This window comes from Solanum stenotomum, unplaced genomic scaffold, assembly GCF_019186545.1.
Source record: "Solanum stenotomum isolate F172 unplaced genomic scaffold, ASM1918654v1 scaffold28252, whole genome shotgun sequence".
Lineage (NCBI taxonomy): Eukaryota > Viridiplantae > Streptophyta > Magnoliopsida > Solanales > Solanaceae > Solanum > Solanum stenotomum.
In genome coordinates this window covers 266,836-290,658 of record NW_026029907.1, presented here as the reverse complement: position 1 = coordinate 290,658, position 23,823 = coordinate 266,836, and the positions used below count along the sequence as shown (strand labels likewise).

The window sequence follows — 23,823 nt, the reverse complement described above, 5'->3', positions numbered from 1 at the left end:
TTCAATGTTCTCCTTTGAGTTAAGTTTCTACTCTCTGGTTTAGGTAATTTTCGAGTGTTTTGAGTTTGAATCAGACCTAAAGGGGTTTCTTAGAGCACATTGTTGTCACTTGTCAAGGGCGTGCTTAACTGAAGTGAGGTTCAAAACATGTTAAAGCACATCACCTTATATACTGGACACTTTGGTGTCGGTATCAAGGATATAAGACATACTTCTCCTTGCCAATGAGTCTCTTGTGAAGAGGAGACATTAAACGATTGGTATCTCACTTTATTGTTTTATTTTCTTTTATTCACACTTATACATTATTAGTCTTGGACTGAACATGTATATATAAGTTAACTTCATTGGGTGGGTGGGGGCGAGGATTTATAAACTAATTTATTGTGAACATACAGTCATGGTCTCTCCATCAAATCAAATATTTTATGTACATAGTTTTTTAGAATGAATCTAGTATTATCTTGCGACACTTGACTGAATGATATGTTATTTACTTAAAAGGAATATGGATCAATTCCCACGTAATACTTTTTTCCCTTTTAGTAGTTGCACCCATTTATAGAAATTTTAGATCCGTCTTGAATAATTCCCTTAAGTTTATCAATGTGAAGAAAAATCATCTTTTCCCCAAATTTGAAGGCCAAAATTGGATTTTATAACTCAAATATAGTAAGAACATGAAACAAAATTTTGAATTTGAAGAATCTTAAAATTTCCTTCAATATCGTTTTGGAGGTACCAACAACGATGAGTTATTATGATTAAGACTGGTGTTTTAAAGTTAGGTGTATACTACATGTATTTCATTCATTATATTTACGTGATTTCTTTCGATATGTTGTTATTGTTGTATAACGGTCAACATTTTGAAGACTGAAAAAATTGTACAATAATTTGCAAGTGTAGTGTACTTTTGTGACAAGTACTGCACTAATCTAAAAAAACTAATCACAATTATCATATAATAAGCTGAGCAATTCTAAGGTCACAGACACAGGTGCCTATAATTTAGTCCCCTAAACTGGCCCGCCAACTTTTCTAAATCAACAACGTTCAAATAATCGAAAAAAAAGAAGAAACGGTCAAATAGGAGCAATAATAATTAATTATACATGTACTCACGCTCCTCATCATATTTTTATTTTAAGCTGAGTATATCGAAAATATTTTTTTTTGTCTTTATGAAGTGCGAATAAGCTTAGTAGATATTTATCTTTTTCAATCTCATTTATGCAATTATATTAGGCATATTGTTGTTGTATCTAACACACAAAGATTTGTACGACTTTTTTTGTTTCACATTTATTTTTCGAGATTTATATTATGTAAATTTAATTGATTTTTTCATAATTAATATAAGAAAAATTATAATTTATAATTTGATATAATCAAATTAAAACATAATCAATTATAAATTAAGATGAGTGTAATTTGTTTCACTTAAATTATCTGTTAGAATTTTTATTTACATGTCTCTTAAAGAAACATTTATTGAGAGTTTTTTTATTATTTTATTTTTACATATGTTTTAAGATAAAGTCTTTCTTAATTGAATTATATGAAAATAATAAAATAATTAATTTTATTTTGAATTTTGAAATTTTAATATGGAGTAACTATTTTTAGAAATGAGAGGAATAATATTTTTGGTACTATTCTATCAAAACAATAATGGGCATAGCCTTTTGTGTTTGTCCAACGAAATAAAACCCTAATTTCCCTCTCTTCATCTCTCTTTCTCTCTCTTCAATTTTGGTACTTGGTGCGGTGTTCTCTCTCTTCTCTGTTTCTCTCGAAGCTTTCAGTAAAATGTCGACGGCGGGTGATGGGACGGCGGCGTCAGCGTCGGCGGGAGCATATGAAGGAGGAGGATTCGGAGGGAAGTTTAGGAAGAGACCGTTACGACGGAACCAGACGACTCCGTATGATCGTCCACCGACGGCCCTCCGAAACCCTAGTTGGCTCACAAAGCTTGTGGTTGATCCGGCGTCAAAGCTCATAACTTCCGGTGCTCACCGCTTCTTTTCCTCCATATTCAGTAAACGTCTTCCACCTCCTCCTCCTCCCACGCCATTACCTCCACCTCCACCTCCAGGTTTTTTTCAGTTCTGTAACGTCTATTTATTGATTAAGTTGTGAGATTTATCATTTTTCTCAGGGAAATGAAGTAATTTTGGTGTTGTTTTCGATGTGAGACGTAGTTATGCGATTTTTGGACTTATGTGGTGTGAATATTTGATGTATTTTGGAGGAAAGGGTTCGTTTTGCTTTTGTTGGAGGAACAAAGGATGAGCTTTTTCTTGATGATTGGATCTGAGTGCATGTAGGTTGTTCAATGATGAATATATTTATGTGTAGGAGGGCAAAGAACTCTTGCTTTTTCATTGTTGAAGTTTTGGTGCTGTAAATTTGGGTTCTTTGGGTATGTAGCTAGAGTTGTAAGTTGGTAATTTTGCCTTTTCTGATCCTGAAACTTGGGCAACCAGTAGTTGTGTTCATTTAGGTTTATAGCAGAGCATTTGCTTACTGATTTGCGCCGCTACTTGAGCTTTTATAGTTAGCAAGATGGAGATGTTTGATATTGTTATGAGGTTTGACTTGTTAATATACAATATTGTTCTACTTGCCACTCGAGCTTATATAGTTACAAGGGTGGAGTTCTTCTTTTTCCTTTTTTGGAATATCCCAAGGGGTTCAAATTTAATAGACAGTCTGACATGTTTCTCCCTGAACTTATATAGTCACTGAGAATGCATTGAACTGTTTTCATATAATTATCTGTTTTTTTGACTTTGTTGATATGATAGACATTCCATCTTGGTTAGTTTCCATTATCTCCTTCCGTCTGATCAGTGTTGTCAGCCGATAAACCCACTGGCTATTCAGTTCTTTGGTTGTAAGTAGCAATAATATCTGTTAGAATGCTACCCTTTGTTTGACACCAACTCACCAATTAGATTGGAATTAAGGCGCAGTTGATTGATTGGTATTATTGAAAAGGAATTGATCTGCCAATGGCGTACTAGTAGCATTTTCTTTCTTTTCTGCTTTCAGCAATGGCTTTCGTTGAGGCATGTTTTATTTTTGTTATAAACAGGACCAAGCCAGGAGTCACAGAATCTGCCTCCGGAGTCACGTCCCAATGTAAGTTTATTATACTTGAACTTTGTTCGCAATGGTATGATGCCTTTATAACCAGATCTTAGTTGATTATATGATTATATGTCTTCCAAGACATTGCATCTTGTGTATTATTTTTTGCTGCTAGAATCATAATCTATTAAGAAATGTATGTTTCACTTCAAAGTCCTGATGAAAGCTGATAACACACCATGCAAATCTTGTAGGAGGAATGTGCTGATTTACTAATTTTTGATTATGTGGATAATCTGTCTTCCCATACATGGCAACTTTCGTATTCCTTCTATGCCGACTGTCATCTTTTCTTTTGTTGATCCTGTAACCAAAGGAGTTCCATAATTTATCTGTTAAGTAGTGTTATCAAAAGTCACCCCTTAAAGCAATGTGAAGCTAGGAGTTATTGCTTCAAGGGTGAAACCATGCCCCTCGGAGAAATCTGTGCTTCAGACAATGACGTGCAAAGTGATAACACAAAAAAATGCTGATGATCTTTTGGATCTCAATCTAAACGAGTTGGATTAATATCGGTGTTACTGTGTATGGAATACTGAAATTAGTTATTTTAGTTACAAGTTGATTTCTGTAGTACTAAACTCAAAGATGTTTATTAGTATTTTTTTGTAAATTATGTGTTTCACTTTTCACCTCTTGCCCGATGAATCTTGTCACACCTTGCGCTTTTTACTTCTAAGAGCACTGCTATTAAGAAAATATTCGCTACCTTAAATGTATATATATGGTTAATGCTGATAAAAAGTGGCTTCTATGTGGAAAAATTCTTCCTCTCTATGAAGGAGTATGCTGGAGCACTGGTGGTGGCAGGACAAGGAGGTGATAATGATGCATGCAGCTCTGGGGATGGCGCATTCTCAGTGCTTGAGCAGCTCTTGAAGCAGAAGACATTTACAAGGTAAGATTTGTGGTAATTGATTGGGTGCCTAAAAAAGAACTTTATGATAATTCCTTACTGGAAAAAATGTGATAACTGGTTGCTGTAAAAGCAGGCCTGTGCATTACAAAGTAACAAAAAACCAGTTTTCTACAGCATGTTCATTGAGTTTAGAGATTCTATCATTCCATCTATGTCATGTACATCTACCTCCCTATTCCAAAAAACTAAAAGAAAATAATCTGAATAGAGAAAAATTCCCTCTTTCCATCATAACTTCTCTGGTCCTCTTCCCACATCACCCCAACGGTCCTCGGTCCTCCCCTTCCCAACCCAAAAAAAATTGTTACAACTTACAAGGATGATGTTCACATTTTTTTATTTTTCTTATTTTCTTGTACCACCATTGCAACAAATCTTTGGTAGCTCTTTGCATGTATCCCAGAAGTTCCAGCAAGTTCAGCATTGTGTCCCATAATTGCTTTGTCATTCCAGTTTATGAATACATGACGTGTATCCTCATGCCCTTCACAAAGCCCACAATTGTCACATCTTATCATTCTTCTTTGTAAATTATGCTGTGTTAGGCATGCTTAATGAGCTACTAGCCATTTGGAGCGTCTCACTTTGTGTGGTGCATTATTTTTCCAAATAATTTTCCTTGGTATCTGTTAGGCCTCATTTGTTCTCATTAAGATTAAGACGTCTGTATCCGAATGATCAGGATGTGGTTTATGGATCTGAACATTGAATGATTGGGACTATTTAACATCTGAATGTGCATAATTTATCCATAATTAAACATTATAAATATACGACCAAATAAAAAAGGGATTAAGTTTTGTACCAATAAAATCATTACGGGTAACAAATGTAGTTATAGAAAAAATTAAATTCAACATAAATTTGTATTTTAATAAAAATTATCCAAGGTTTTAGCATGTATCGGTTTTGGGGAGAAATGGATCAAATGGGTTGGTTATTGTATCTCAGCGATCGAATTCTAAGTCTTGATAAATGGAGGACATGAAGCCTTTTTCTCAGCACAGAGAGGTTTAAGCCTTGGTGACCCCTTGTCCCCTTGGAAGTACTGAATAACATGATCAAAATTGTTGAAGCATTCGGAAGGCTTAGGATTCCAAATGACCAATAATTCAGAGTCTAGCAGGGAAGTCACATGCCTCCAATATGTTGATGATACACTAATTTTCTGTGATGCGGAGATGAGTCAACTCAGAGTACTTGGGCCTATTTTGATTCTATTTGAGGGCATGTCAAGGCTACACATCAACTGGAGAAAGAGTCATTTGTATCCTATTAACACTGGCTAATATGGAGCTTTTGTCTCATGTCTGGGAGGAGGTGTAGGTACAGTACACTGCCAACTACATACCTAGGAATGCCTTTGGGAGCCAAATAAAATTCTAAAGGAATCTAATATAGGATTCAATAATTGAGAAGTGTGAAAAGAAACTGACTGGGTGGAAGGCTCGATACTTATCTTTTGGGGGGCAGGGCCACTCTTATCAGTTCAGTGCTTGATGCTTTCCCAATATATATGATGACTTTGTATACCATTCCAAATGGAGTTATACAGAGGATTAATGAGATTAGGAGGGATTTTTGATGGAATGGAAACAATGAGGAAAAAAGGTTCCATTTAGTCAAATGGTGCAATATGATGCATGGGAAGAAATGGGGTGGGCTAGGCATCAGGAATTTGAAATGGCAGAGTAAAGTACACAAATTAAATGGTTGTGGAGATATTCTCAGGAACCTCAAGCTTACTAGGTTGACATTATAAGAGCTAAATATGGTGAGGATAACAAGTGGATAACAAAGGAAGTAAAATCCTCTTATGGAATGAGCTTATGGAGATCCATAAGAATACTTTGGCCGCTGATGAAGGCTCACACCTCTATCAAGGTAGGTAATGGCAGCTGAACGTCTTTCTGGGAGGATAAATGTCTTGCTACTTCTTGTTTGAAAGATCTTTTTCCACACATCTATGGCCTGGATCTACCGCAAGAGAAATCAGTTTAAGAAGCATGGTCAACACAGGGATGGATCCCAACCTATCCTTTCTTTGACTGATCTGGTGGGTGTCTGTTTATCAAATTGTATGTTTTCTTCTCGTTGTTGTCTGACCATGAAAATTCCTTTCTCTATACTTTTTGCTACCTCTTCATGAAGTGGGAATATGGACATAATATATGTTGGCAATGCATCCAGTACTGACCATGAAAATTCCTTTCTCTATACGTTTTGCTACCTCTTCATGAAGTGGGAATATGGACATCATATATGTTGGCAATGCATCCAGTAATGAGTTTGTGAGCACCAATGTTTTAAGAAGAGAAATGCTCAGACATGCCAAGCCATTAAGTCCTTGGACCTTGAAGTGGAAAGTGAGAAATGAAGCTCAAGCTTTTTAAAAATTATTGAACAATTTCGGAAAATTTGCAGTACCATACCTATGACTTTGTATCAACAACAACAATAATAATAATAATAATAATAATCAAATTTTAATAAAAAACTAATTTCAACATCTAATATACAATAATGTCAATGTTAATCAAACTCATCAAAGTTGAGATTCAAACAATCAAGTATTTCTCATTCATACTGCTTGTGCTTTATTGCCTATGAAGTGATGACGTCTCTCACTTTGTGTCGCTTTGAGTGTCAAAACAATGGATTTAAGAACACTGATAATCACCAATTGACCTCCCAATGACAAGTATTGTCTTTTCCAATTTGCTAGTTCCTGTTCACATTTACACCTCTATGCTTTCACCTTTGAAGCTACCCCCCTATGGCATGCCCACATATTGTTTCTACCTTGCATCCTAGTATATCTTCCAGTCTTAGTATGTTATCTCCTTCATCGACCAGGAATAAGTGACTTTCTGATAAAGAATAGTTATCCCTTTGAAAACCAGCAGAATTAGGGTGTGTTTTCGAAAGTAGTTTATAAGCTAAAAGCTAAAAGTCATAACTTTGGGGGTAACCGACTTTTGGCTTTTAGCTTATTTTTGTACTTTATAGACTAAAGAAAGTGCTTTTTTTGGGTTCTTTCCCAAATACCTCAAAAAAAAAAAACTTAAAAACCAAAAGCTACTTAAAACAAGCCAATCCAAACACCTTCTTAACCCAAAAAATCTTATCTGCTCTACTTGCTCTCTAAGACCGGGGTGTCGTCATTGTCAGAAATGTATAACAATTCCTCTTGGCCTCTAGCTCCTGTAGTGAAGCCCTTGAGCCAGTTTCTTTCAACAGCCACCTTTTAATATTTTGCTTAAGACTCCATTAATAAATTAAATTAGAAGAGAGATAATGGATCACCTTGGCTCAAGCCCCTACTGGAGGAAAAGAAACCCACTGATTCACCATGCACCAGCTCTGAAAGCTTCACAGCTGATATGCATTTCCCAATCCAAATGCTCCATACTGTCCCAAATCCATATTTCTGATTAAGTTAATCAAAAACTCCCAAATCACATGATCATACACTTCCTCTACATTTAGCTTGCATATTACTTTAGGAGGCATTTATTTCACATTGTGTTGGTGTCAGTATCACTGAATCTGTATTCAACAAGAACATAGTGTTACAACTACCTGCTTCTGTTGGTAATATTCCTTCACCAATTTCTTCTCTCTCTCTTGTTGTCTCTATATACAAGGGGAACACCACATAACCTTATTCTTGATGTGACACCATTCACGTGCAATTTCATAATAGTACTTGTAAATAGAAAATGGGGAATCAACATAATTAATTCTTGATGGGGCATTTTTTCAAGCATCTGCTCTTTTACTTTTGGCATTTTAAGCAATTCTATATCAGAACTATCTGTTTGAGCTTTCTTTTCTACTTGATCTTAACGAGTTAATTTTTTTTTGGAAGTAGTAATAGGTAAACAAACTTGTTAGTGGTAGTAGTGAAAGTAATAGGTTCAAGCACTTGGAAATATTCTTTAGTGGAATCTTCTGTTTCTTGATTTTAAGGTAGGTATGATTTACAACACATAAAATGTTCTCTGTGCAGAACGGAGATTGATCACTTGACAGAACTTTTGCACTCGAAAGCTGTTGACATCCCTATGGGAGAAGAGGAGAAAAGAGGCGTGGCCATCCAATCTAGACCTGCATTGGATTCTTCCAGCAGCTTGCTGGAAGTAAATAGGTCTCTGAAGGTTACACCCGGTGGATATGTCACAACTCCTGTCATGAATTCCAGGGTTAGATCATATTCCCCAGTGTTCCTTTCTGACTATTTTCTATGGATACTCAATTCTGTTGACCTTGCAAGAATCAAATAAATTCTTGGTAGCCTGACATATTTATGGTTCTTACAGATTCTTGAAGATGATATTGCATCTCCTGCAGAGCTTGCAAAAGCCTACATGGGGAGTAGGCCATCAAAGGTGTCTCCGTCAATGCTGAGCACACGAAGTCAAGTTGTGAGAGAAGATACACCACTGCTAACAAATGTACAATATCTCCAAAGATCACCCATTCCATCAGTGACTACCAGGACTGCTGGTTTTCTTGGGATTCGAGAAAATGGGTTTACCACTCCAAGATCTCATGGCAGATCTGCTATATACAGCATGGCTCGTACGCCATACTCTAGAGTTCGTCAAACTGATGTTCAGAAGGTCTATTTGCGTTCTGTTTACTTTGATGTTGGAAATCCTTTTATGTGTCACTGAAAACCTTTTGTTCTAAAATTGATCTACTTTCCAGGCTACCAGCTCAGAAAATTATGTCTACGGTGGGTCTTCATCATCTAAGCCAGTGTCCGAGCACGATGTACTTTTTGGTTCTAAGCAGGTGTTTATTACAGATTACTATGTTATTATTCTGAACTCATTTGCATTGTGAACCTGTGTTATTATCAAATGAGCTTATCCTTTTCACTTCTTTATGTTCCTTAATTGTTTATTTAATTTTTAACTCTTTCAGGCCCTCAAACGAAGGAGTTATGTCCTGGATGATGATCTTGGATCTGTTGGTCCCATGCGTAGGATTAGGCAGAAACCTAATGCCCTATCTTTTGGAACTTCACGTGCCAGTGCAAGGGTTGCTTCTGCAGTTAACCTGCATCCAGAGGTATCAAAAGTTGTTGGAGATGTCGAAAATGCCAAAATCACGCCTGCAAGGCATGTAGCCATCCCTCCTAAGTCCAGTGAGACTGCTGCAAAGATATTGGAGCAACTTGAAAAGATAACTCCAAAGGGAAAATCATCAGAATCCAAACTAGCTGCAGGGAAAGAGAATAAATTGACACAGAACATGCTTCACGGACGAGCTCTTAGAAGTTTGGAGGATTTGGATTCACCCAAACTGCTGCAGAGCGCACAGGATAGCTATAAGTTGGAGAATTGGTCTAAAATTCTCTCTCCCAATCCCAGAGAATCAAAGCAAAGTGAAATTAAACAAAATGGACATTCGAGCGAGTCAACTGCTATAGCAAACAAGGATACAATCTTTTCATTCAAAGATACTCAACCTAATTCTGAAACCAATTCTCTGGAAAAGAATAAGTCCACAGTTCAACATCCTTACAAGAAACGAGCTTTTAAGATGAGTGCATATGAGGTGCGCATCCTTTGTCTCAAGTGCATTATATTCTTTGACTTGCAATAACAAGTTTTGAATTGACATTGGTAGTGCCTTTTTTTGTGGATACTGTTGAACAGCTTTCTTCTGTATTTTAATATTTTTTGAAAAAAAAAGAGGCCTTTTGTGTATGAATGATTATATTTTTCTGTTGATAAAGTTCCCTCCCATTGTAGAGATCCATGTGACCATTTAGTTAGGTACTTAATTCTGCACTATACTTGTTAGTTGTTACCTCTGGTTATTCTGATATTAGCATATTTTGTGTGACTTCAGCTGCTTCACTGGCCAATATGAATTCAATTTGCTGAGTAGTTTGCTATTTTGTTCTTAGTCACCTTCTTTACAGTTCTATTGAGGTTGATATCATCTCTGGTCATTACCAATTGAGATGATAGACATTCTTTTTGACGTGTTTTTGTTGTGGTGTGTTTCTAGGATTCTTTTGAGCTAGAAGAGGACAAAAACTCTAATGGGCCTTCAGCTCAGTTAGCTGACGGGAGAGGGAAGCTGGAACTTTCTGCTGCTGACCAGAAGCCCCTATATGCTGAACCCACAAGCAAACCTACTGATTTGCTGGAAGCAAAGACCCCTCCAGGGGTTTTAGGCAAAAAATCTGATATGGAGACTCCTGATACTGGCACAGCCGCTGTCAAGAACACCATATTCCTGTCTAGTGCAGGTTCCCAATCACTGAACTCTAACCTACTAGCAACTGCGTCTAACGAATCAAAGGAGACAAATGTTGACAAGGTTCCACCATTCCTATTTTCACCGTCAACCCCCGTCACAGGGTCAAAGCCAGTAAGCAGGTTAGTTCCTACTACAGTATATTCCTGTATGATCAATTGACTCTTATTATTTTTTCATCTGATGCTCTTAAAGGTTCTTTGTTCTGATGATGGTGTTCGTAGCTATCTGTGTCCTTTTTGTTGCAAACATCTTGCTTCGACAACCTTATTTTTAGTGAAATGGTATTTGTACTTCTCAATATGTATGGGTTTGGGACACTTGTTTCCTTGTGATGCATTTCCTAGCTGATGTTATCACTTGATTTAGGGAAACTAGTGGTTGCTCTTTTCCCCTTTTCTTAATTAAATTAAATCTACTAACTTTTTATCCTAAACAGAGATGGTATGTTAATTAATTTCTCAATAGAACTGTGAAAATGCCATGGCTGACAAAAATCAGTAGTCAACCAAAACGATGAGCAATCAAATGTTCTACAGATTTGTAAGCTTTTGAAGAGTTCTAAGGTAGATCTGAGCTTGTATATGTTCAAATTTACTATAAGTGATTAAACATGCTCAGTTTTTTGAGTTTGTATTGTGATTTTGGGATTATTTCAAACTTCTGGAACCCTGAATTTGCTGTGCCCAATGATGAAGAAAAACTATTATTGAGTATCATGGTGACATTTACAATTTGTTCCTTGCCATGCCTGGTATCTTTTATATGTCTTTGAAACTTAATTGAAAAATTATATCCCGGGTCTCATACCCAATCTAAATGTATCTCTAAATATGACATTTTTCTTATTATCACTCATCCACTCTCAATTCATGTAAGAGTAGCAGTTTTGTTTTCCGATGTAGTTGTGGGTAGAGGAAACCTAAGAGGAATCCTTTTCTTGTGATTAGCTAAACAATAAGTACTTTTGCACACCTAGAGTTTATAGAGAGAGAAGATGACGAAAGACTTCAAAATGTTTACTATCTGTTAGAGAGTAGTTGGAAAATATGTATGATGAATAAGGAAATGAGTAGGGTTCTTGTGTGTTTTGTGCACCCTTTTAAAGATTACCTGAAAGTGCATCTGATATTTGTTCAAATGTCTGCAGCCTGTCCAGTCTAGCGTCCAGCCCAACTGATGGTCGGCCTAATCCTTTTCAGTGGAAAAGCTCACAGAAGGCTGTGGACAGCAATGGCAAATTAGAAGCAGTATCAGCAAGTGGTATTTTTTCATTTGGTGCTCCATCTAGCACTTCAAGTAATGGACTGTTTGCTACCAGTCCTGTATTCTCAGCCACCTCTGCCTTGACATCGGGTAATTTTACAAATGAAGTTTCGACTAGCAGCTCAAATAATGTTGTCCCTTTGACAAGCGTTTCGAGCATGATTGGTGCCACAGCAGGTAGCTGTAATGCCTCTGCTGGCAGTCTCTTTGGTTCCAGTGCAGCATTATTAGTTTCAAAGGAACCTCCTACCAAATTTGGTTTCCCCACGATTCCACCAAAAGCAGTATCAGCACCAGCAACAACTTCCACTGCAGAAACTACAGATGTGAAAGCCAAATCTGAGACTGGACCTACTTTAGGCAACTTGAAGAGTTCACCTTTTGGGGGTGCATCTTTTGCAGCTACAGGTTCAGGAAATAGTATTTTTGGTTTTAGTTCATCAGTAATGGCCACGGCTACTACAGGTACTACACAGTCTCAGGGTTCTGTTTCTAGTACAGGAGGTGAATCACTTGTTAGTGCACAGACTTCTGTTGGTGGATCTGGCATTTCTGCTTTCTCAGGGAGCATGCCTGCTCCTTTCAGTTCATCAGCTTCATTGCCATCCACAGGAGTGTTTGGTTCTGTGCCTGGTACTATTGGCCAAGTTTCTGCTTCTCCTTCAAAAAGTGACATAGTTGGCTCCAGCAATGCTGCTTCCGGAATATTTACTTTTGGTGCTAGTTCATCAGCTTCCAGTGCAGCAGGCAGTTCAAGTGGACCTACAAATGGAACTGCCACATTTACTTTTGGTGCCAGTTCTGCAGCTCCTCCTTCAAAAACCAGTGGACCTTCTATCTCCAGCAGCGCTACTCCTGGGATATTCACCTTTAGTGGTAGTTCTTCAGCTTCCTCAACAATTGCTGTTACCATCTCCAGCAGCACTACCCCCAGTATATTTAATTTTGGTGGTAATTCTTCATCTTCCTCTACGAGTGCAGTCAATACTTCAGCTACTCCTGGCATATTTAATGTTGGTGGTAGCTCTTCGACTTCCCCTGCAAATGCCGAAAACACCTCCACTATTGCTACACCTGGCATCTTCAGTTTTGGTGCTAGTTCTTCAGCTTCTTTGACAAATGCCGGTAGCATAGTTAATCCTAGTCCATTCAACTTTGGTGCTAATTCGGCCACTTCTCAAGCCTCTAGCACTGCTGGAACTTTTGGATCTAGTTGGCAGCTCCCCAAGTCTACTGGCTTTACTTCCTCATTTAGTTCTTCTACCCCCTCTGGGTTTACATTTGGAGCATCTTCATCTTCTTTTGCTACTCCAAGCACGTCACCGGTAGTCTTTGGATCAACACCCAGCGCGGCAAGCGGTTCTCCTTTTTCATTTGGTGCAACTTCCTCCACAAATTCACCTTCACAGCCCATGTTTGGTAATTCTGTGTTTGTTGCATCCCCTGGAAACAACGATAACATGGAAGACAGCATGGCCGAGGATCTTGTGCAGGCTCCTGCACCTGCAGTTTCTTTTGGGCAACCTTCTGTCTCGCCTTCTCCAGGTGGCTTTGCATTTGGTTCAGCACCAAATCCCTTCCAGTTTGGCGGCCAGCAGAGTCAGGCTGCTCCCCAGAATCCATCTCCATTTGCAGCATCGAGCAGTCTAGTCCAGGCAGCACCTCAGAATTCTTCTCCATTTGCAGCATCAAACAGTCTAGAATTTGGCGGTGGAGGGAGCTTCTCGTTGGGTAGCAGTGGTCCTGATAAATCAGGTCGGAAGATTGTGAAAATTAATAGAAGCAAACACAAAAGGAAATGAGAAAACTAAGCAAAGATCTTCGATTTGTTGATAGATATCGAGTGACAAGAGAACGACTAGCACAGCGATCAAAGGTCACAATTTTGTTTACAGTTTTTACAAGACATGAATGATTGTATTGTATTTGTAGGGGAGATGAAGGGTGTAGTTGACCATATTGTTTAGTCAACTTTGCTTTCTGTACTACTTCTACATGTATAATAGGAGGGGAAATGCTTGCGTCTCTAAATATATCTTTTGATGTATCTACAGGTAAATTGATCAAGACTTGAGATTAATAATAGAGAAAAAGCTATACATTGTGAGGTAGTATGTATTATCATGTGCTAATACCTAAAATTAATATTTAATTAAAAATCACTCCATAATCGATTCAAGGGAAGTACCTTTTCTTGAAATTACACAAACTTATAATCAAAGATAGCCTTCAAAAGTATTGGGATATCTTTGGTGTGACATTGCTTTACCGTCCAAATTAATTCATATATTCCTGCAGTACTGAAATGTGCCAAAATTATAGTTGGGCAAGCCATTCAATAATAGTAAGAACATATCCAGGAAAATCTCACTAAGTGGGGTTTGGGGAAGACATTGTATATACAGACCTCATGGAAGTAGAGATGTTGTTTCCTAAAGGCCTTCGGCATAGTTATGAAGAAAGCATACTAGTTAAATAAGAAAAACAATTTAGAGTCGACAAAAGAAGCAATAACAATACATATGGCAAAAACAATAAAATCAAACCCAAGTAAAAAAAAGAAAGCAATGAAGAAAGCAAAACAGTTCAATTAAAAATACTATTGAACTACTATCTTAATTTTTTTTTATATACTATCAACTATTGAACTCAAATTAAATGCTACTCGTTTTTGTATCAAGTGATGTCTCACTAAACCACGGAGCTTAAACTCTGACTACCGTCCAAATCCAATCGTATTTTAAAAAAATTAATTTGAGTTCATGGTTTAGTGAGACATCACTTGATGCATAGCAAGTCAATCTCAAATTAAATGCTACTCGTTTTTAAATACCCATCTTTATTTAAATTCATATTTTTTTTTTGTATGTTGTTCATGTTTTAATGATGTTTATTAATAGTGGCGAGGAGAGTCGATATTTAAAATTTTAATATGTTATAATTACTAAATTTTAAATTTTAAATTTATATAAATACAATAGAGTATAGACTTTTATGAACAAAATGTATTGATTATGTATATTTTGTCTATGTTGATAAATTAATTGGTCAAAGAATAATACTTATTTTATGTGTGGAATATATGTGCAAATTGCAATATAAATATACATGTATTGAGAATTTTTTGTAGTAGTTATTTACAAAATAACGGTCTCTTTAGATTTTACAAAAATACGTGGATGGATAATATATATTAGTAAAAAAAATTCTTGATGTGATATTTTTCAAGTATATAAAATAGAAAGTTTGCTTTTAGATGATCATTAATTACCTACTCTCTTTTCTTTTATGCTAAGAGTGAAGATAGAGATAAATGTGCACAAATACATAGTTACCTATTATGGTAGTTAGTGATTGTAGAGAAAAAAAATATCACATCAAAAGATTACCATAATGTAATTTATATATTTCCACTTTTACTTACGATCCCTGCGGATTATACTTTTGTATGACCATCGAATAAATTCGCTTCTGTGTAATAGCTCGTAAATTATATAAATAATGTAATCATATAAATTGCACTAGGCAAGTCTGATACGATACGCTTGATTGAAAAAACATTTGCATGGAAATATATCGATCCTTGACATCTTTTATGAAATAGATAACACTTGCTATATCAACTCAATTAATTTCATAGATACCACCATTTAATAATTATATGTATATTTTTTTTGTTAAATGTAGTAATTACTAATTGATAAAAGAACAAATAAAAATTCACTGATAATGCATTAAATGTTTACATCATTTTCTATTAGGAAATGGCCCCCCAATTAACATCGTTTTCTCATTTTAGGCAAAAGTCAATTTCACATTGTCTCACGAATATTGCTTTTGTTTTTTTTTCCTTTTATTTATTTATTAATTTAAAGTAATACTACGAAAGTATGATAAAGTTACCTGAAATTTATTTGGACATTTAAAAATAATAAAGGCGGAGCTAGAGTTTTAAATTTTAAAAATATAATTTATTAGGTTCTGAATAAACTATTTATCCATATAATGTAAATTTTTAAACAAAATATACTATTTGAAATTATATTGTTAAAATATACTATTTTCAAATTATATTGTGAATGGGACATGTTCTTGTTTAATCATCGCTATTTCAACGGGGTGAAGCTTTAATAATCGGTTATATATATATATATATATACCAAAGTGTGTGAGTATAAATTTAACTCCAAATTTAAAATCCACAAATTTTATATTTATGGTAATTCGCTTCTATATATCAAACTAACATGTTTAATTGATTCGAATTTCTCACCGGATGGGCGCACTAAGGAGCAAAGCGCTTTCTATCAATAAATTATATATTTTCATAATTTAAATCCAAATTTAAACTTTGATTAAACTGCACGGTGAATCTCAACTATCTAATCACACCACATCGTGGGAAATGTCTTTCATTAATTAATCAATTAACTCAATCCGGATTTCATTTTGTTTTATATTATAAAATAAAGTAATAGTACCGGTTAATCAATCTTATGATTTTAGTAGTTAAAAAAATGATTACTCCCCTTTGTTTCAGTTTTTTTTGTCATACTCTTCTTTTTAGCTTTTTTGAAAAATGTTTTTTTTATACTTCTTTAATTTTAACTTTTCACACAATTTATTTATTATCACAAGATGAAATTTTATTTTAGAATATTCTACAATTTATATAACTTTAATTTAATACTATAAAATTTAAATATTTTTCTAAAATTTTGTTGAACTCCCTATCAAATCAAATCAGCTGCCAAACAAATTGAAATTAAGGTACTATACTACAAGAAGTCGAGAATAAATACTAATGAAGCAAAGCTATGATAGGTATATTTAATGTCATAATTATTTGTTATTTTGAGATGGTGACAGGGTAAGAAATGCAATCCATGTTTTTGTCATATGTTGTAGCTTTAATTTAATTTGTTCATGTTTCCTTGACTTGGACAAAATTATTTTGTAACACATCATATGCATACTCACAAAGTCTCAATAGAGAAAGAAAAAAAAAAACAAAAGTAAGGCTATCATTTCATTTTGGTGTATGAGAAAAATTGAGTTAATAACTTTGATGGTCACTCAACTATCAATTTTTTTCACAGAAAATCACTCAACTATGCCTTCTTTGCACAGAAAGTCACTCAACATATTTAATTATTTTTTTCAATAAAATTTTCTGACATGAAATTTTTATTTTTAACCAAAATTTTAAAAATCAAATGTATATTCATTTAAATCATTTAATGACCCACCCCATTTAATCCGACCCGCTAAGTCATTAAAAAGTCATCAATCATCACTTATATGTGCAAATCGCTGCAATTAGAAGAAAATCTAATCTTAACCTATATTATATATATATATTCAACTGAAAGCAATACATACTATAAATGGATTTATGAATCTATAATATAGGTTAAGAGAGAAGACAACTTTTTAATGATTTAGCGGGTCGGATTAAATGGGTCGGATCATTAAATGGTTTAAATGGATATATATTTGGTTCTTAAAATTTTGGTTAAAAATAAAAATTCCATGTCAAAAAATTTTAGTGAAAAAAATAATTAAATATGTTGAGTGACTTTCTGTGCAAAGAAATCATAATTGAGTGATTTTTGAGTTGAGAATGAAAGTTGAGTGACTTTATGTGAAAAAAGTTGATAGTTGAGTAACCATCAAAGTTATTAACTCAGAGAAAAATTAGGAAAGAAACATAAATACAATAGAAATTTATTGTCATAATTATTTGTTATTTGTTACCAATATATTTTCAACCTACCTCTCCCCCTGCCATGTCCTATTAAATTTTAAAAAGCTTTGATCTGTCCTATCCGACCCTGACCCGTTTAAATATTACCCTGCCCCGACCTGTTAAATCCTTACCGCCCCACTGTTTCCCCATTGCCATCCCTAACTTTAAAAAAGCACTAAAACAGAGCAATAGAGAACTGTTTATTGAGAGTGTGGGAAAAATGCTACGAAAGGCTCTAGCATTCGCCGGAAGCGCACTGCAGCAACAACATCAGCCATGGCGCACAATAGCCTGCCGGCGGTCGTCGGGTGTTTCAGCAGCCGTGAATAGTATAATCCTCCGGTCCCTTAAAGATCACTATCTTGAAGTCTCCAAAATGACCCCTCCTCCGGTAACCCCTTTCTCTTCTCTAACCTTACTACCCCAAAGTTCATATGGATGTGCTTATTTAGCTGAAATTCGATTAAAGTCTGAATTTTTTTGTGTATATGAGGGTTTACTAAATGGTTTCATAAAAATATGATTTTAGCTGTGTATATATAGTGTAATTTTCTGCTGAAGCGGATTCTACCTTGGGTGAACTTACCAGAAGCCCAAATAGTGGCTCTTTCCAATTTGCTACATTGTGTAACTCGAACACTCAACGTTAGGATTGAAGGTGGAGGGTTCTTTACCATTTGGATATTCTTTCTCTATGGAGATTGTATTGAGAGATTTGAGTTAGTTTCGTGTGTTTATGATACAAGAAACTGATTGGTTGCATTGTTGGAGCAGTTGAATATAAGCTATAAAGTTAAAATGGTGTTTAAGAGAGGAAGAGAAAGTGTTGAGGATGATAGCTCGAAGGAGGGTTTAGTGTCTTCGTATTTTTTGTTCTTTTTGCGGGTGGGGTCTCTAGATGCTATAGTAATCCTTGAGGGAGTAGAAGGTAAAAAACACAATGGTGCAGCAAGGGTTAAAGACACACGGACTATTGGAAGTGACATTTCACACAATGGAAGTATGTAAAATTGCTCTAGTGGGCTAACATAATACGCATGCTGAGTGAATGCACTTTGGCAATAGTGTTCTCCTTCTGACAACTAGGCTGCATACACCCAAGTGAAATATCTGTGGATAATATAATTAATTGTTTTGAATTATAAGAGCTTGAGGTGGAATAGTCACTCGGTGCAGTGAATATCAAACTAAGCGGCTGAAGAGAGATCTATAATAAAGAGCATTTACCATCTAGCCTCAAGCTACTAAAGCGTGATGGTTACACAAGCCTACATGCTTTTGAGAAAACAAATGATATTGGATTGATTGAAAATTGTCCTACATGAGTTTTTTTCAAACTTTTGTTTGATGTCATAGTAAATATTGGTTTTGATGGCATTGAAGTAAGAGACATGGAAGTCGCGTTAGGTTTAGGGAGCACGGTATGTAAATTGCTCATTTTGAGACTCTTATGCTGGTCTCTATATGTTTGAGTGCTTCTCTAAGAAAAACTTTAATGCATCTAGTTCCTAGACTTACTGCAAAATACCCAAAACAGAAGAACGAAAAGGAACAATCGATGAAACTTGAGGATATTGATTTTGTTACTGTTCAAAGTGATAGCTTCTGCAGATGATGACCCCCATCCTATAATGGAAGTCTTGATACTTGAATCTGAAGCAGTATCTTGTCATTTAATATGGAATTTACAAAATTAAAATTAAGATTCATTTAAGCTTCAATGCCTGGAAATGAATTGTTGTTAGTTTTGACAACTCATGTTTATGTGATTTTTGATTTTCTTTTTGCATCTCTTTGGGCGTTCGGCAGAAAGTTAGCCCTCCTTCTCCATTCACTGTCGTCAAGGGGGCACTTGATCATGGTGGTCCTGTTCTAAGACGAACACATGGAAATGAGGAAATCAGTATCTCTGTCATGCGGTTGGCCAACATTATTGCTGGAGGTATTGGAGATGAAGAGGAGGATGGTATTAATCAGCTTTTTCTACACGTTGACATTTCAAAGCCAGGACAGAAGGAATCTCTGCATTTTCTTTGTGGGCTATATCCAGATGCTTTGGGAATACACTCAGTCTCATTGAGATCAAAGACCGAGTCTAGTGGGTTTCTTGCTGTTCCAACCAATTATGGTGGGCCAGTTTTTCAGTAAGTCTTTCTCTGATGTGCCAACGTGTTTGACTGTCTGCTATATTTCGACCCTTGAGACATCATGTTCTTCTGTATGAAAGACAATTGCATTTGGATGTTTGGCTTTATGCCGTGTTTCTACCCATTCAGATACCATGACCTAGTTGTTTATTTATTACTTCGGTGTAAAATACAATTGGATTTGTACGGTAGTCAGAGTTTAAGCTCCATGGTTTAGTGAGACATCACTTGATACAAAAGCGAGTAGCATTTAATTTGAGTCCAATATTTGATAGTATATAAAAAAATTAAGCGCACAGCGGAAAAAAAATTAATGGCATATTTTATTTGGTAGGCACAGAGATTGACTTGCTATGCATCTGGAGGTAACCTTTACAATAGATAACTGTTGATTTATGTTTGCTTGTCATGTTTCCGCAGATAGACATCTTGCCTCACCCATGTATTCATTTATTTAGGTAAATAGTTTCCCTTTCCTTTTAAACTGCCTGAATTGACCTACAGGTTATGAAGAACATACATATTCTGAAACTAGGACTGTTAAATATTCCTCAAAGTTTTTCCAATATGAAACAAAAAATGGTCTCTTCTGCCATTTGTCTCTAGCATCACAATGACATGTCAAGTTTGCAAAAGAAATTTGTAACCTTATGAGCCCATATCTTTCCATCAGGATAATGAGAAAAGTATGGACAAGTACCATGTAGAGATATGTGATGGAACTATACACCATCTATTCATAGCATTTAGATCAGGAAAGTGAAATTCAAAAATCTTTTCATCTGGGCACGAGGGCAGAGTTTATTCGCCTAAATTACTTATTTTTCCTTATCTAGACTAGTGTTTTGTTGGATTAATTATTTGGATGAACTATCATAACCTGCTACTGGTAACCCACTGTAGAATTTCGAATTTTTTTCAATTCATTCTATTCTAGTATTATCACTATGTACGAATATGCTTAAAGCATTTTTGGCCTCATAACAGTGTAGATTTAGAGTAGGGGCATCAAGTGAGTCGAGATTAAACATGTTAATCAGGATAAGGGGTAGGCCATTCAAATTAAATGAATAAATAATGTTCCAGCTAAAACAATACAAGGTTATAAAACAATCAATTACAAGCTATCCATTAGGAGTTGATTGGGATTAGATTATTAGAATGGAAATGGAATGAATGAAACGAGAACAATGAGTAAGATATACTCATAGAAAAAGGACAATGAGTAAGATTATATAGATTGACTTGAACATGCACCATCTTTCTTATCCATTCATCCCTTCTATTCCTATACTTAAATAAATCTGATCCTTAATCTAACTTTGTCAGTGTCAACCTAGCTTTCATATAAATTTTATCTCTCTCGTTGGTTCACCCAGGTTACTAATGATGTGATGCCAGAACAAACTTCGTGTTGCACTTCCTAGAACTCTTTATCTTGCCAAGCAAGAAAGAACACAATTTGAGAATGCAATTAATTGACCTTCACATCTTTGCTTGTTTATTTCTCAAAAGTTCTTTTGGGTGAAGATAAATAAGGAAATAGTAACTTAAGGGTTACTTCGCCTTGAAAATATCTCCGGGGCAGAAGCCTGAGCAGTGAGCACTGGAGGCTCCTTAATATATGGGTGACCCAAAAAGAAGATAGGCAAAAAGACTATTCTTGGCAAAGTACCTTATCCATAAAAAAAGACTATTCTTCACCAAGTATTATCTGTCTTAGTCCTGGTACAGAGTTAATATGTCTTAAGTTGATTGGATTTTAACAGCCCTGAACTCTAATGCGTCCACTTAGGACTTTGATCTGAGCAAATAGTGAACCATTTTGATGATATGATATAATTCGAGCTGCTTATGAGCTACTGTCGGATACTCAGCTTGCAAAAGTTAACTAGATGAACTGGAAGAAAGCAAGATTTTTTTGGCCAGTGATGAAACAAAAAGTCACTCTTATGTTGTTTTTGGTGTCTCTTCCTTCTGGCTATTCTGGGGGTTTTCTGCGGCATGTGCCATTCACGGGAGACATGTTCAAATGTAGCTATTTTTACATTCGAGGTCCTTTTTTTAAACTTGTTTCCTGGCTGTGTGAGTGTGGGATGCTTTGTGTACCGAGTTACCCTTTGTTTTAATTGGCTGTGATTATTTGAAAGATCAAAGTTATAAGCAGTGCATGATGCTGATATCTTGATCAATTTCTAATCGAGTTAGGGAGAGAATAAGTTGGAGTAAAGAGTTAACTGTGTAAGATGGTAACCACTTTGACTTCTGTAGGAAGAGTGATATATCTATCAACCTAGGATCGGAATTTATTTCATGTGTTTTTGGGGTGGGTACACACAATTATGTTAAATTAACTATTTACTTCTCTAGAGGTTCTTTGTTGAGCAATGGAATCAACAGTTTGTGAACAAGAATCTTACAGACACCTGCTGAAGCTGCTTCCATTGAGAGGTTTTGGTAGTTTATCAGCTGAAAATCTTGTTTGCGAAAAGTCATTCTCTTCAATCTGCACATTTGTATGTCGTCAATGAAGGATACCTGTTTTTCCTTCCCTCTTTTAAGTGAACAGTTAGATGCTGAGGTGAACCGGAATGGGAATTAAATAATCTTGCTGTTTTAATGCTTGTCTCCAGTTTTTAATGTCTGATATTATTCTAGTTTCTGGTTTATCAAAAGATACTATTGTTCCAGTTCCGACGAGGACTAGTTTCTGTTTGCGTATTGTTTCTTTGTTCTTAGACCAGCTGACTCTATTCTGTGATGTATTTGTTTCTGCATGTCATTATTCATTTATAAAAAAGATCAATGGATGAAGGCCTTTTATTGTGAACGGAGGATTTTATGTGGCGACCGAGACTTAGAAACTTTTTAAAGCAGAATGACATCTGATTTGTTTTATTGCAAATGCAGAGATATTGATGAGAAAATGAGAGATGCTCTGCACAGCTTCATTGAAGAGCGAGGAATTAACGAAAGCCTCTTTCCATTTCTACAAGCTTGGCTCTATGTGAAGGACCATCGGAATCTTATGCGTTGGTTTAAAACAGTTGGTTCGCTCGTTAATGACAAAAAACAAGGAGCTTCTCATACCTAATCTTTCATTTGATGGTTCTTTAAAGTGGTCGTGTACCTTAGGAAAAAATGCTAGACTTCGAAAAATTGTTAGAGTGTACTCAAGAGTCAGAGACTTAATGGAAAGTAAAAAAAATTCAGGTTAAACAGAATGAATGTGCCTGCTAGGTCTCAGTGAATGTATAGTTTGCTTGTGAGTTGTAACAACTTACAATTGTCTTGATCGCGGAATATCATTGAGACATAAGGATCCTTCTAATGTTTTAAGAGAACAATGCCATATTTCCTTGTTTTCTATATCTGATCCAAGCTGTGCTTTCTACTTTTAATTAATGGATTTTGTTTATCTTTTTGGCTTATTCACAGGCCCAAGTACACCTCACTTTAGAGTTTGATCAATGACATGATACTGAGGTATCTGTTATTCTTGATTATTGTCATATCATTTATACATGGTAAGTGTGTGTTCGGTAGGAAGGAAAATGTTTTCCATGGAACACAAGTATGTTTTCTCTTTATTTTCTTTTGTTCGGTTCGTAAGTGAAAAAACATTAGAGCCCTCTACCTTGCCAAGGGCTCTACATGGATCAGTAAGGGCTTTTATTACTGCATTGGCTCCATGTCATTTCTACAATTGGGCCTATGAATAAGCCAACAATCACATCATACTGTAAACTTGTAAGCAATAGGGCTATGGACACTTATGCTCTTATTTTATGTTGGTTTTCAATTTATGCCCCTCGAAATAAAAAAATTGTATCGCGGGGTGTAAGTATATATTTTTGTATCATAATATCTCTTAACTTATGTCTCACATGATTTCAATTTCCAAAGAACTTATGCCCTTAGGTCTAGTACCCTACTAGACATAAGTTCAGTTGTTAAAGGGCAAAAAAATTTAAAATCAATCTATTTAAACGGAATTCGGGTCATTTCAACTATGTTTTTGGGGAACTTGGGCCTATGCATAAGACAACAACCATCATACTCAAATTCCAGTTTTGTGTAATGGTATTACTGTCTGGAGAGTCGAATAAATTTTTCATTGACTAAAGTTCCTTCAAACATTTTACAAGTCTCTTCACCAATTATGAAAAGTTGAAAGTTCTTTCTATATAGTTTATAGTTTTTCTATGTAGTTTTTAAATACATCAATTTTATTTTAAAAATTTGTAAAATTGATAATTGAACATATAAGAAGAAAAAAATAGGTGATCCAATCTTTATGTTTAGAA

At 35.5% G+C, this 23,823-nt stretch overlaps 2 protein-coding genes across 2 annotated transcripts; both read left to right on the top strand.

The window, feature by feature from the left end:
* Positions 1 to 1,681: 1,681 nt before the first annotated feature.
* On the top strand, positions 1,682 to 13,625 carry LOC125851608 (nuclear pore complex protein NUP1-like). The gene is made up of 9 exons (XM_049531376.1): positions 1,682 to 2,098; positions 3,101 to 3,147; positions 3,939 to 4,054; positions 8,088 to 8,280; positions 8,398 to 8,700; positions 8,789 to 8,875; positions 9,008 to 9,643; positions 10,103 to 10,476; positions 11,505 to 13,625. Exons 1-9 carry the CDS (start codon positions 1,813 to 1,815, stop codon positions 13,420 to 13,422), a joined length of 3,960 nt encoding a protein of 1,319 aa, XP_049387333.1. The 5' UTR covers positions 1,682 to 1,812; the 3' UTR covers positions 13,423 to 13,625.
* Positions 13,626 to 17,565: 3,940 nt separating this feature from the next.
* Positions 17,566 to 22,882, top strand: LOC125851623 (mitochondrial acidic protein MAM33). The gene is made up of 3 exons (XM_049531391.1): positions 17,566 to 17,760; positions 19,179 to 19,513; positions 22,427 to 22,882. Exons 1-3 carry the CDS (start codon positions 17,590 to 17,592, stop codon positions 22,608 to 22,610), a joined length of 690 nt encoding a protein of 229 aa, XP_049387348.1. The 5' UTR covers positions 17,566 to 17,589; the 3' UTR covers positions 22,611 to 22,882.
* The last annotated feature ends 941 nt before the right edge of the window (positions 22,883 to 23,823 follow it).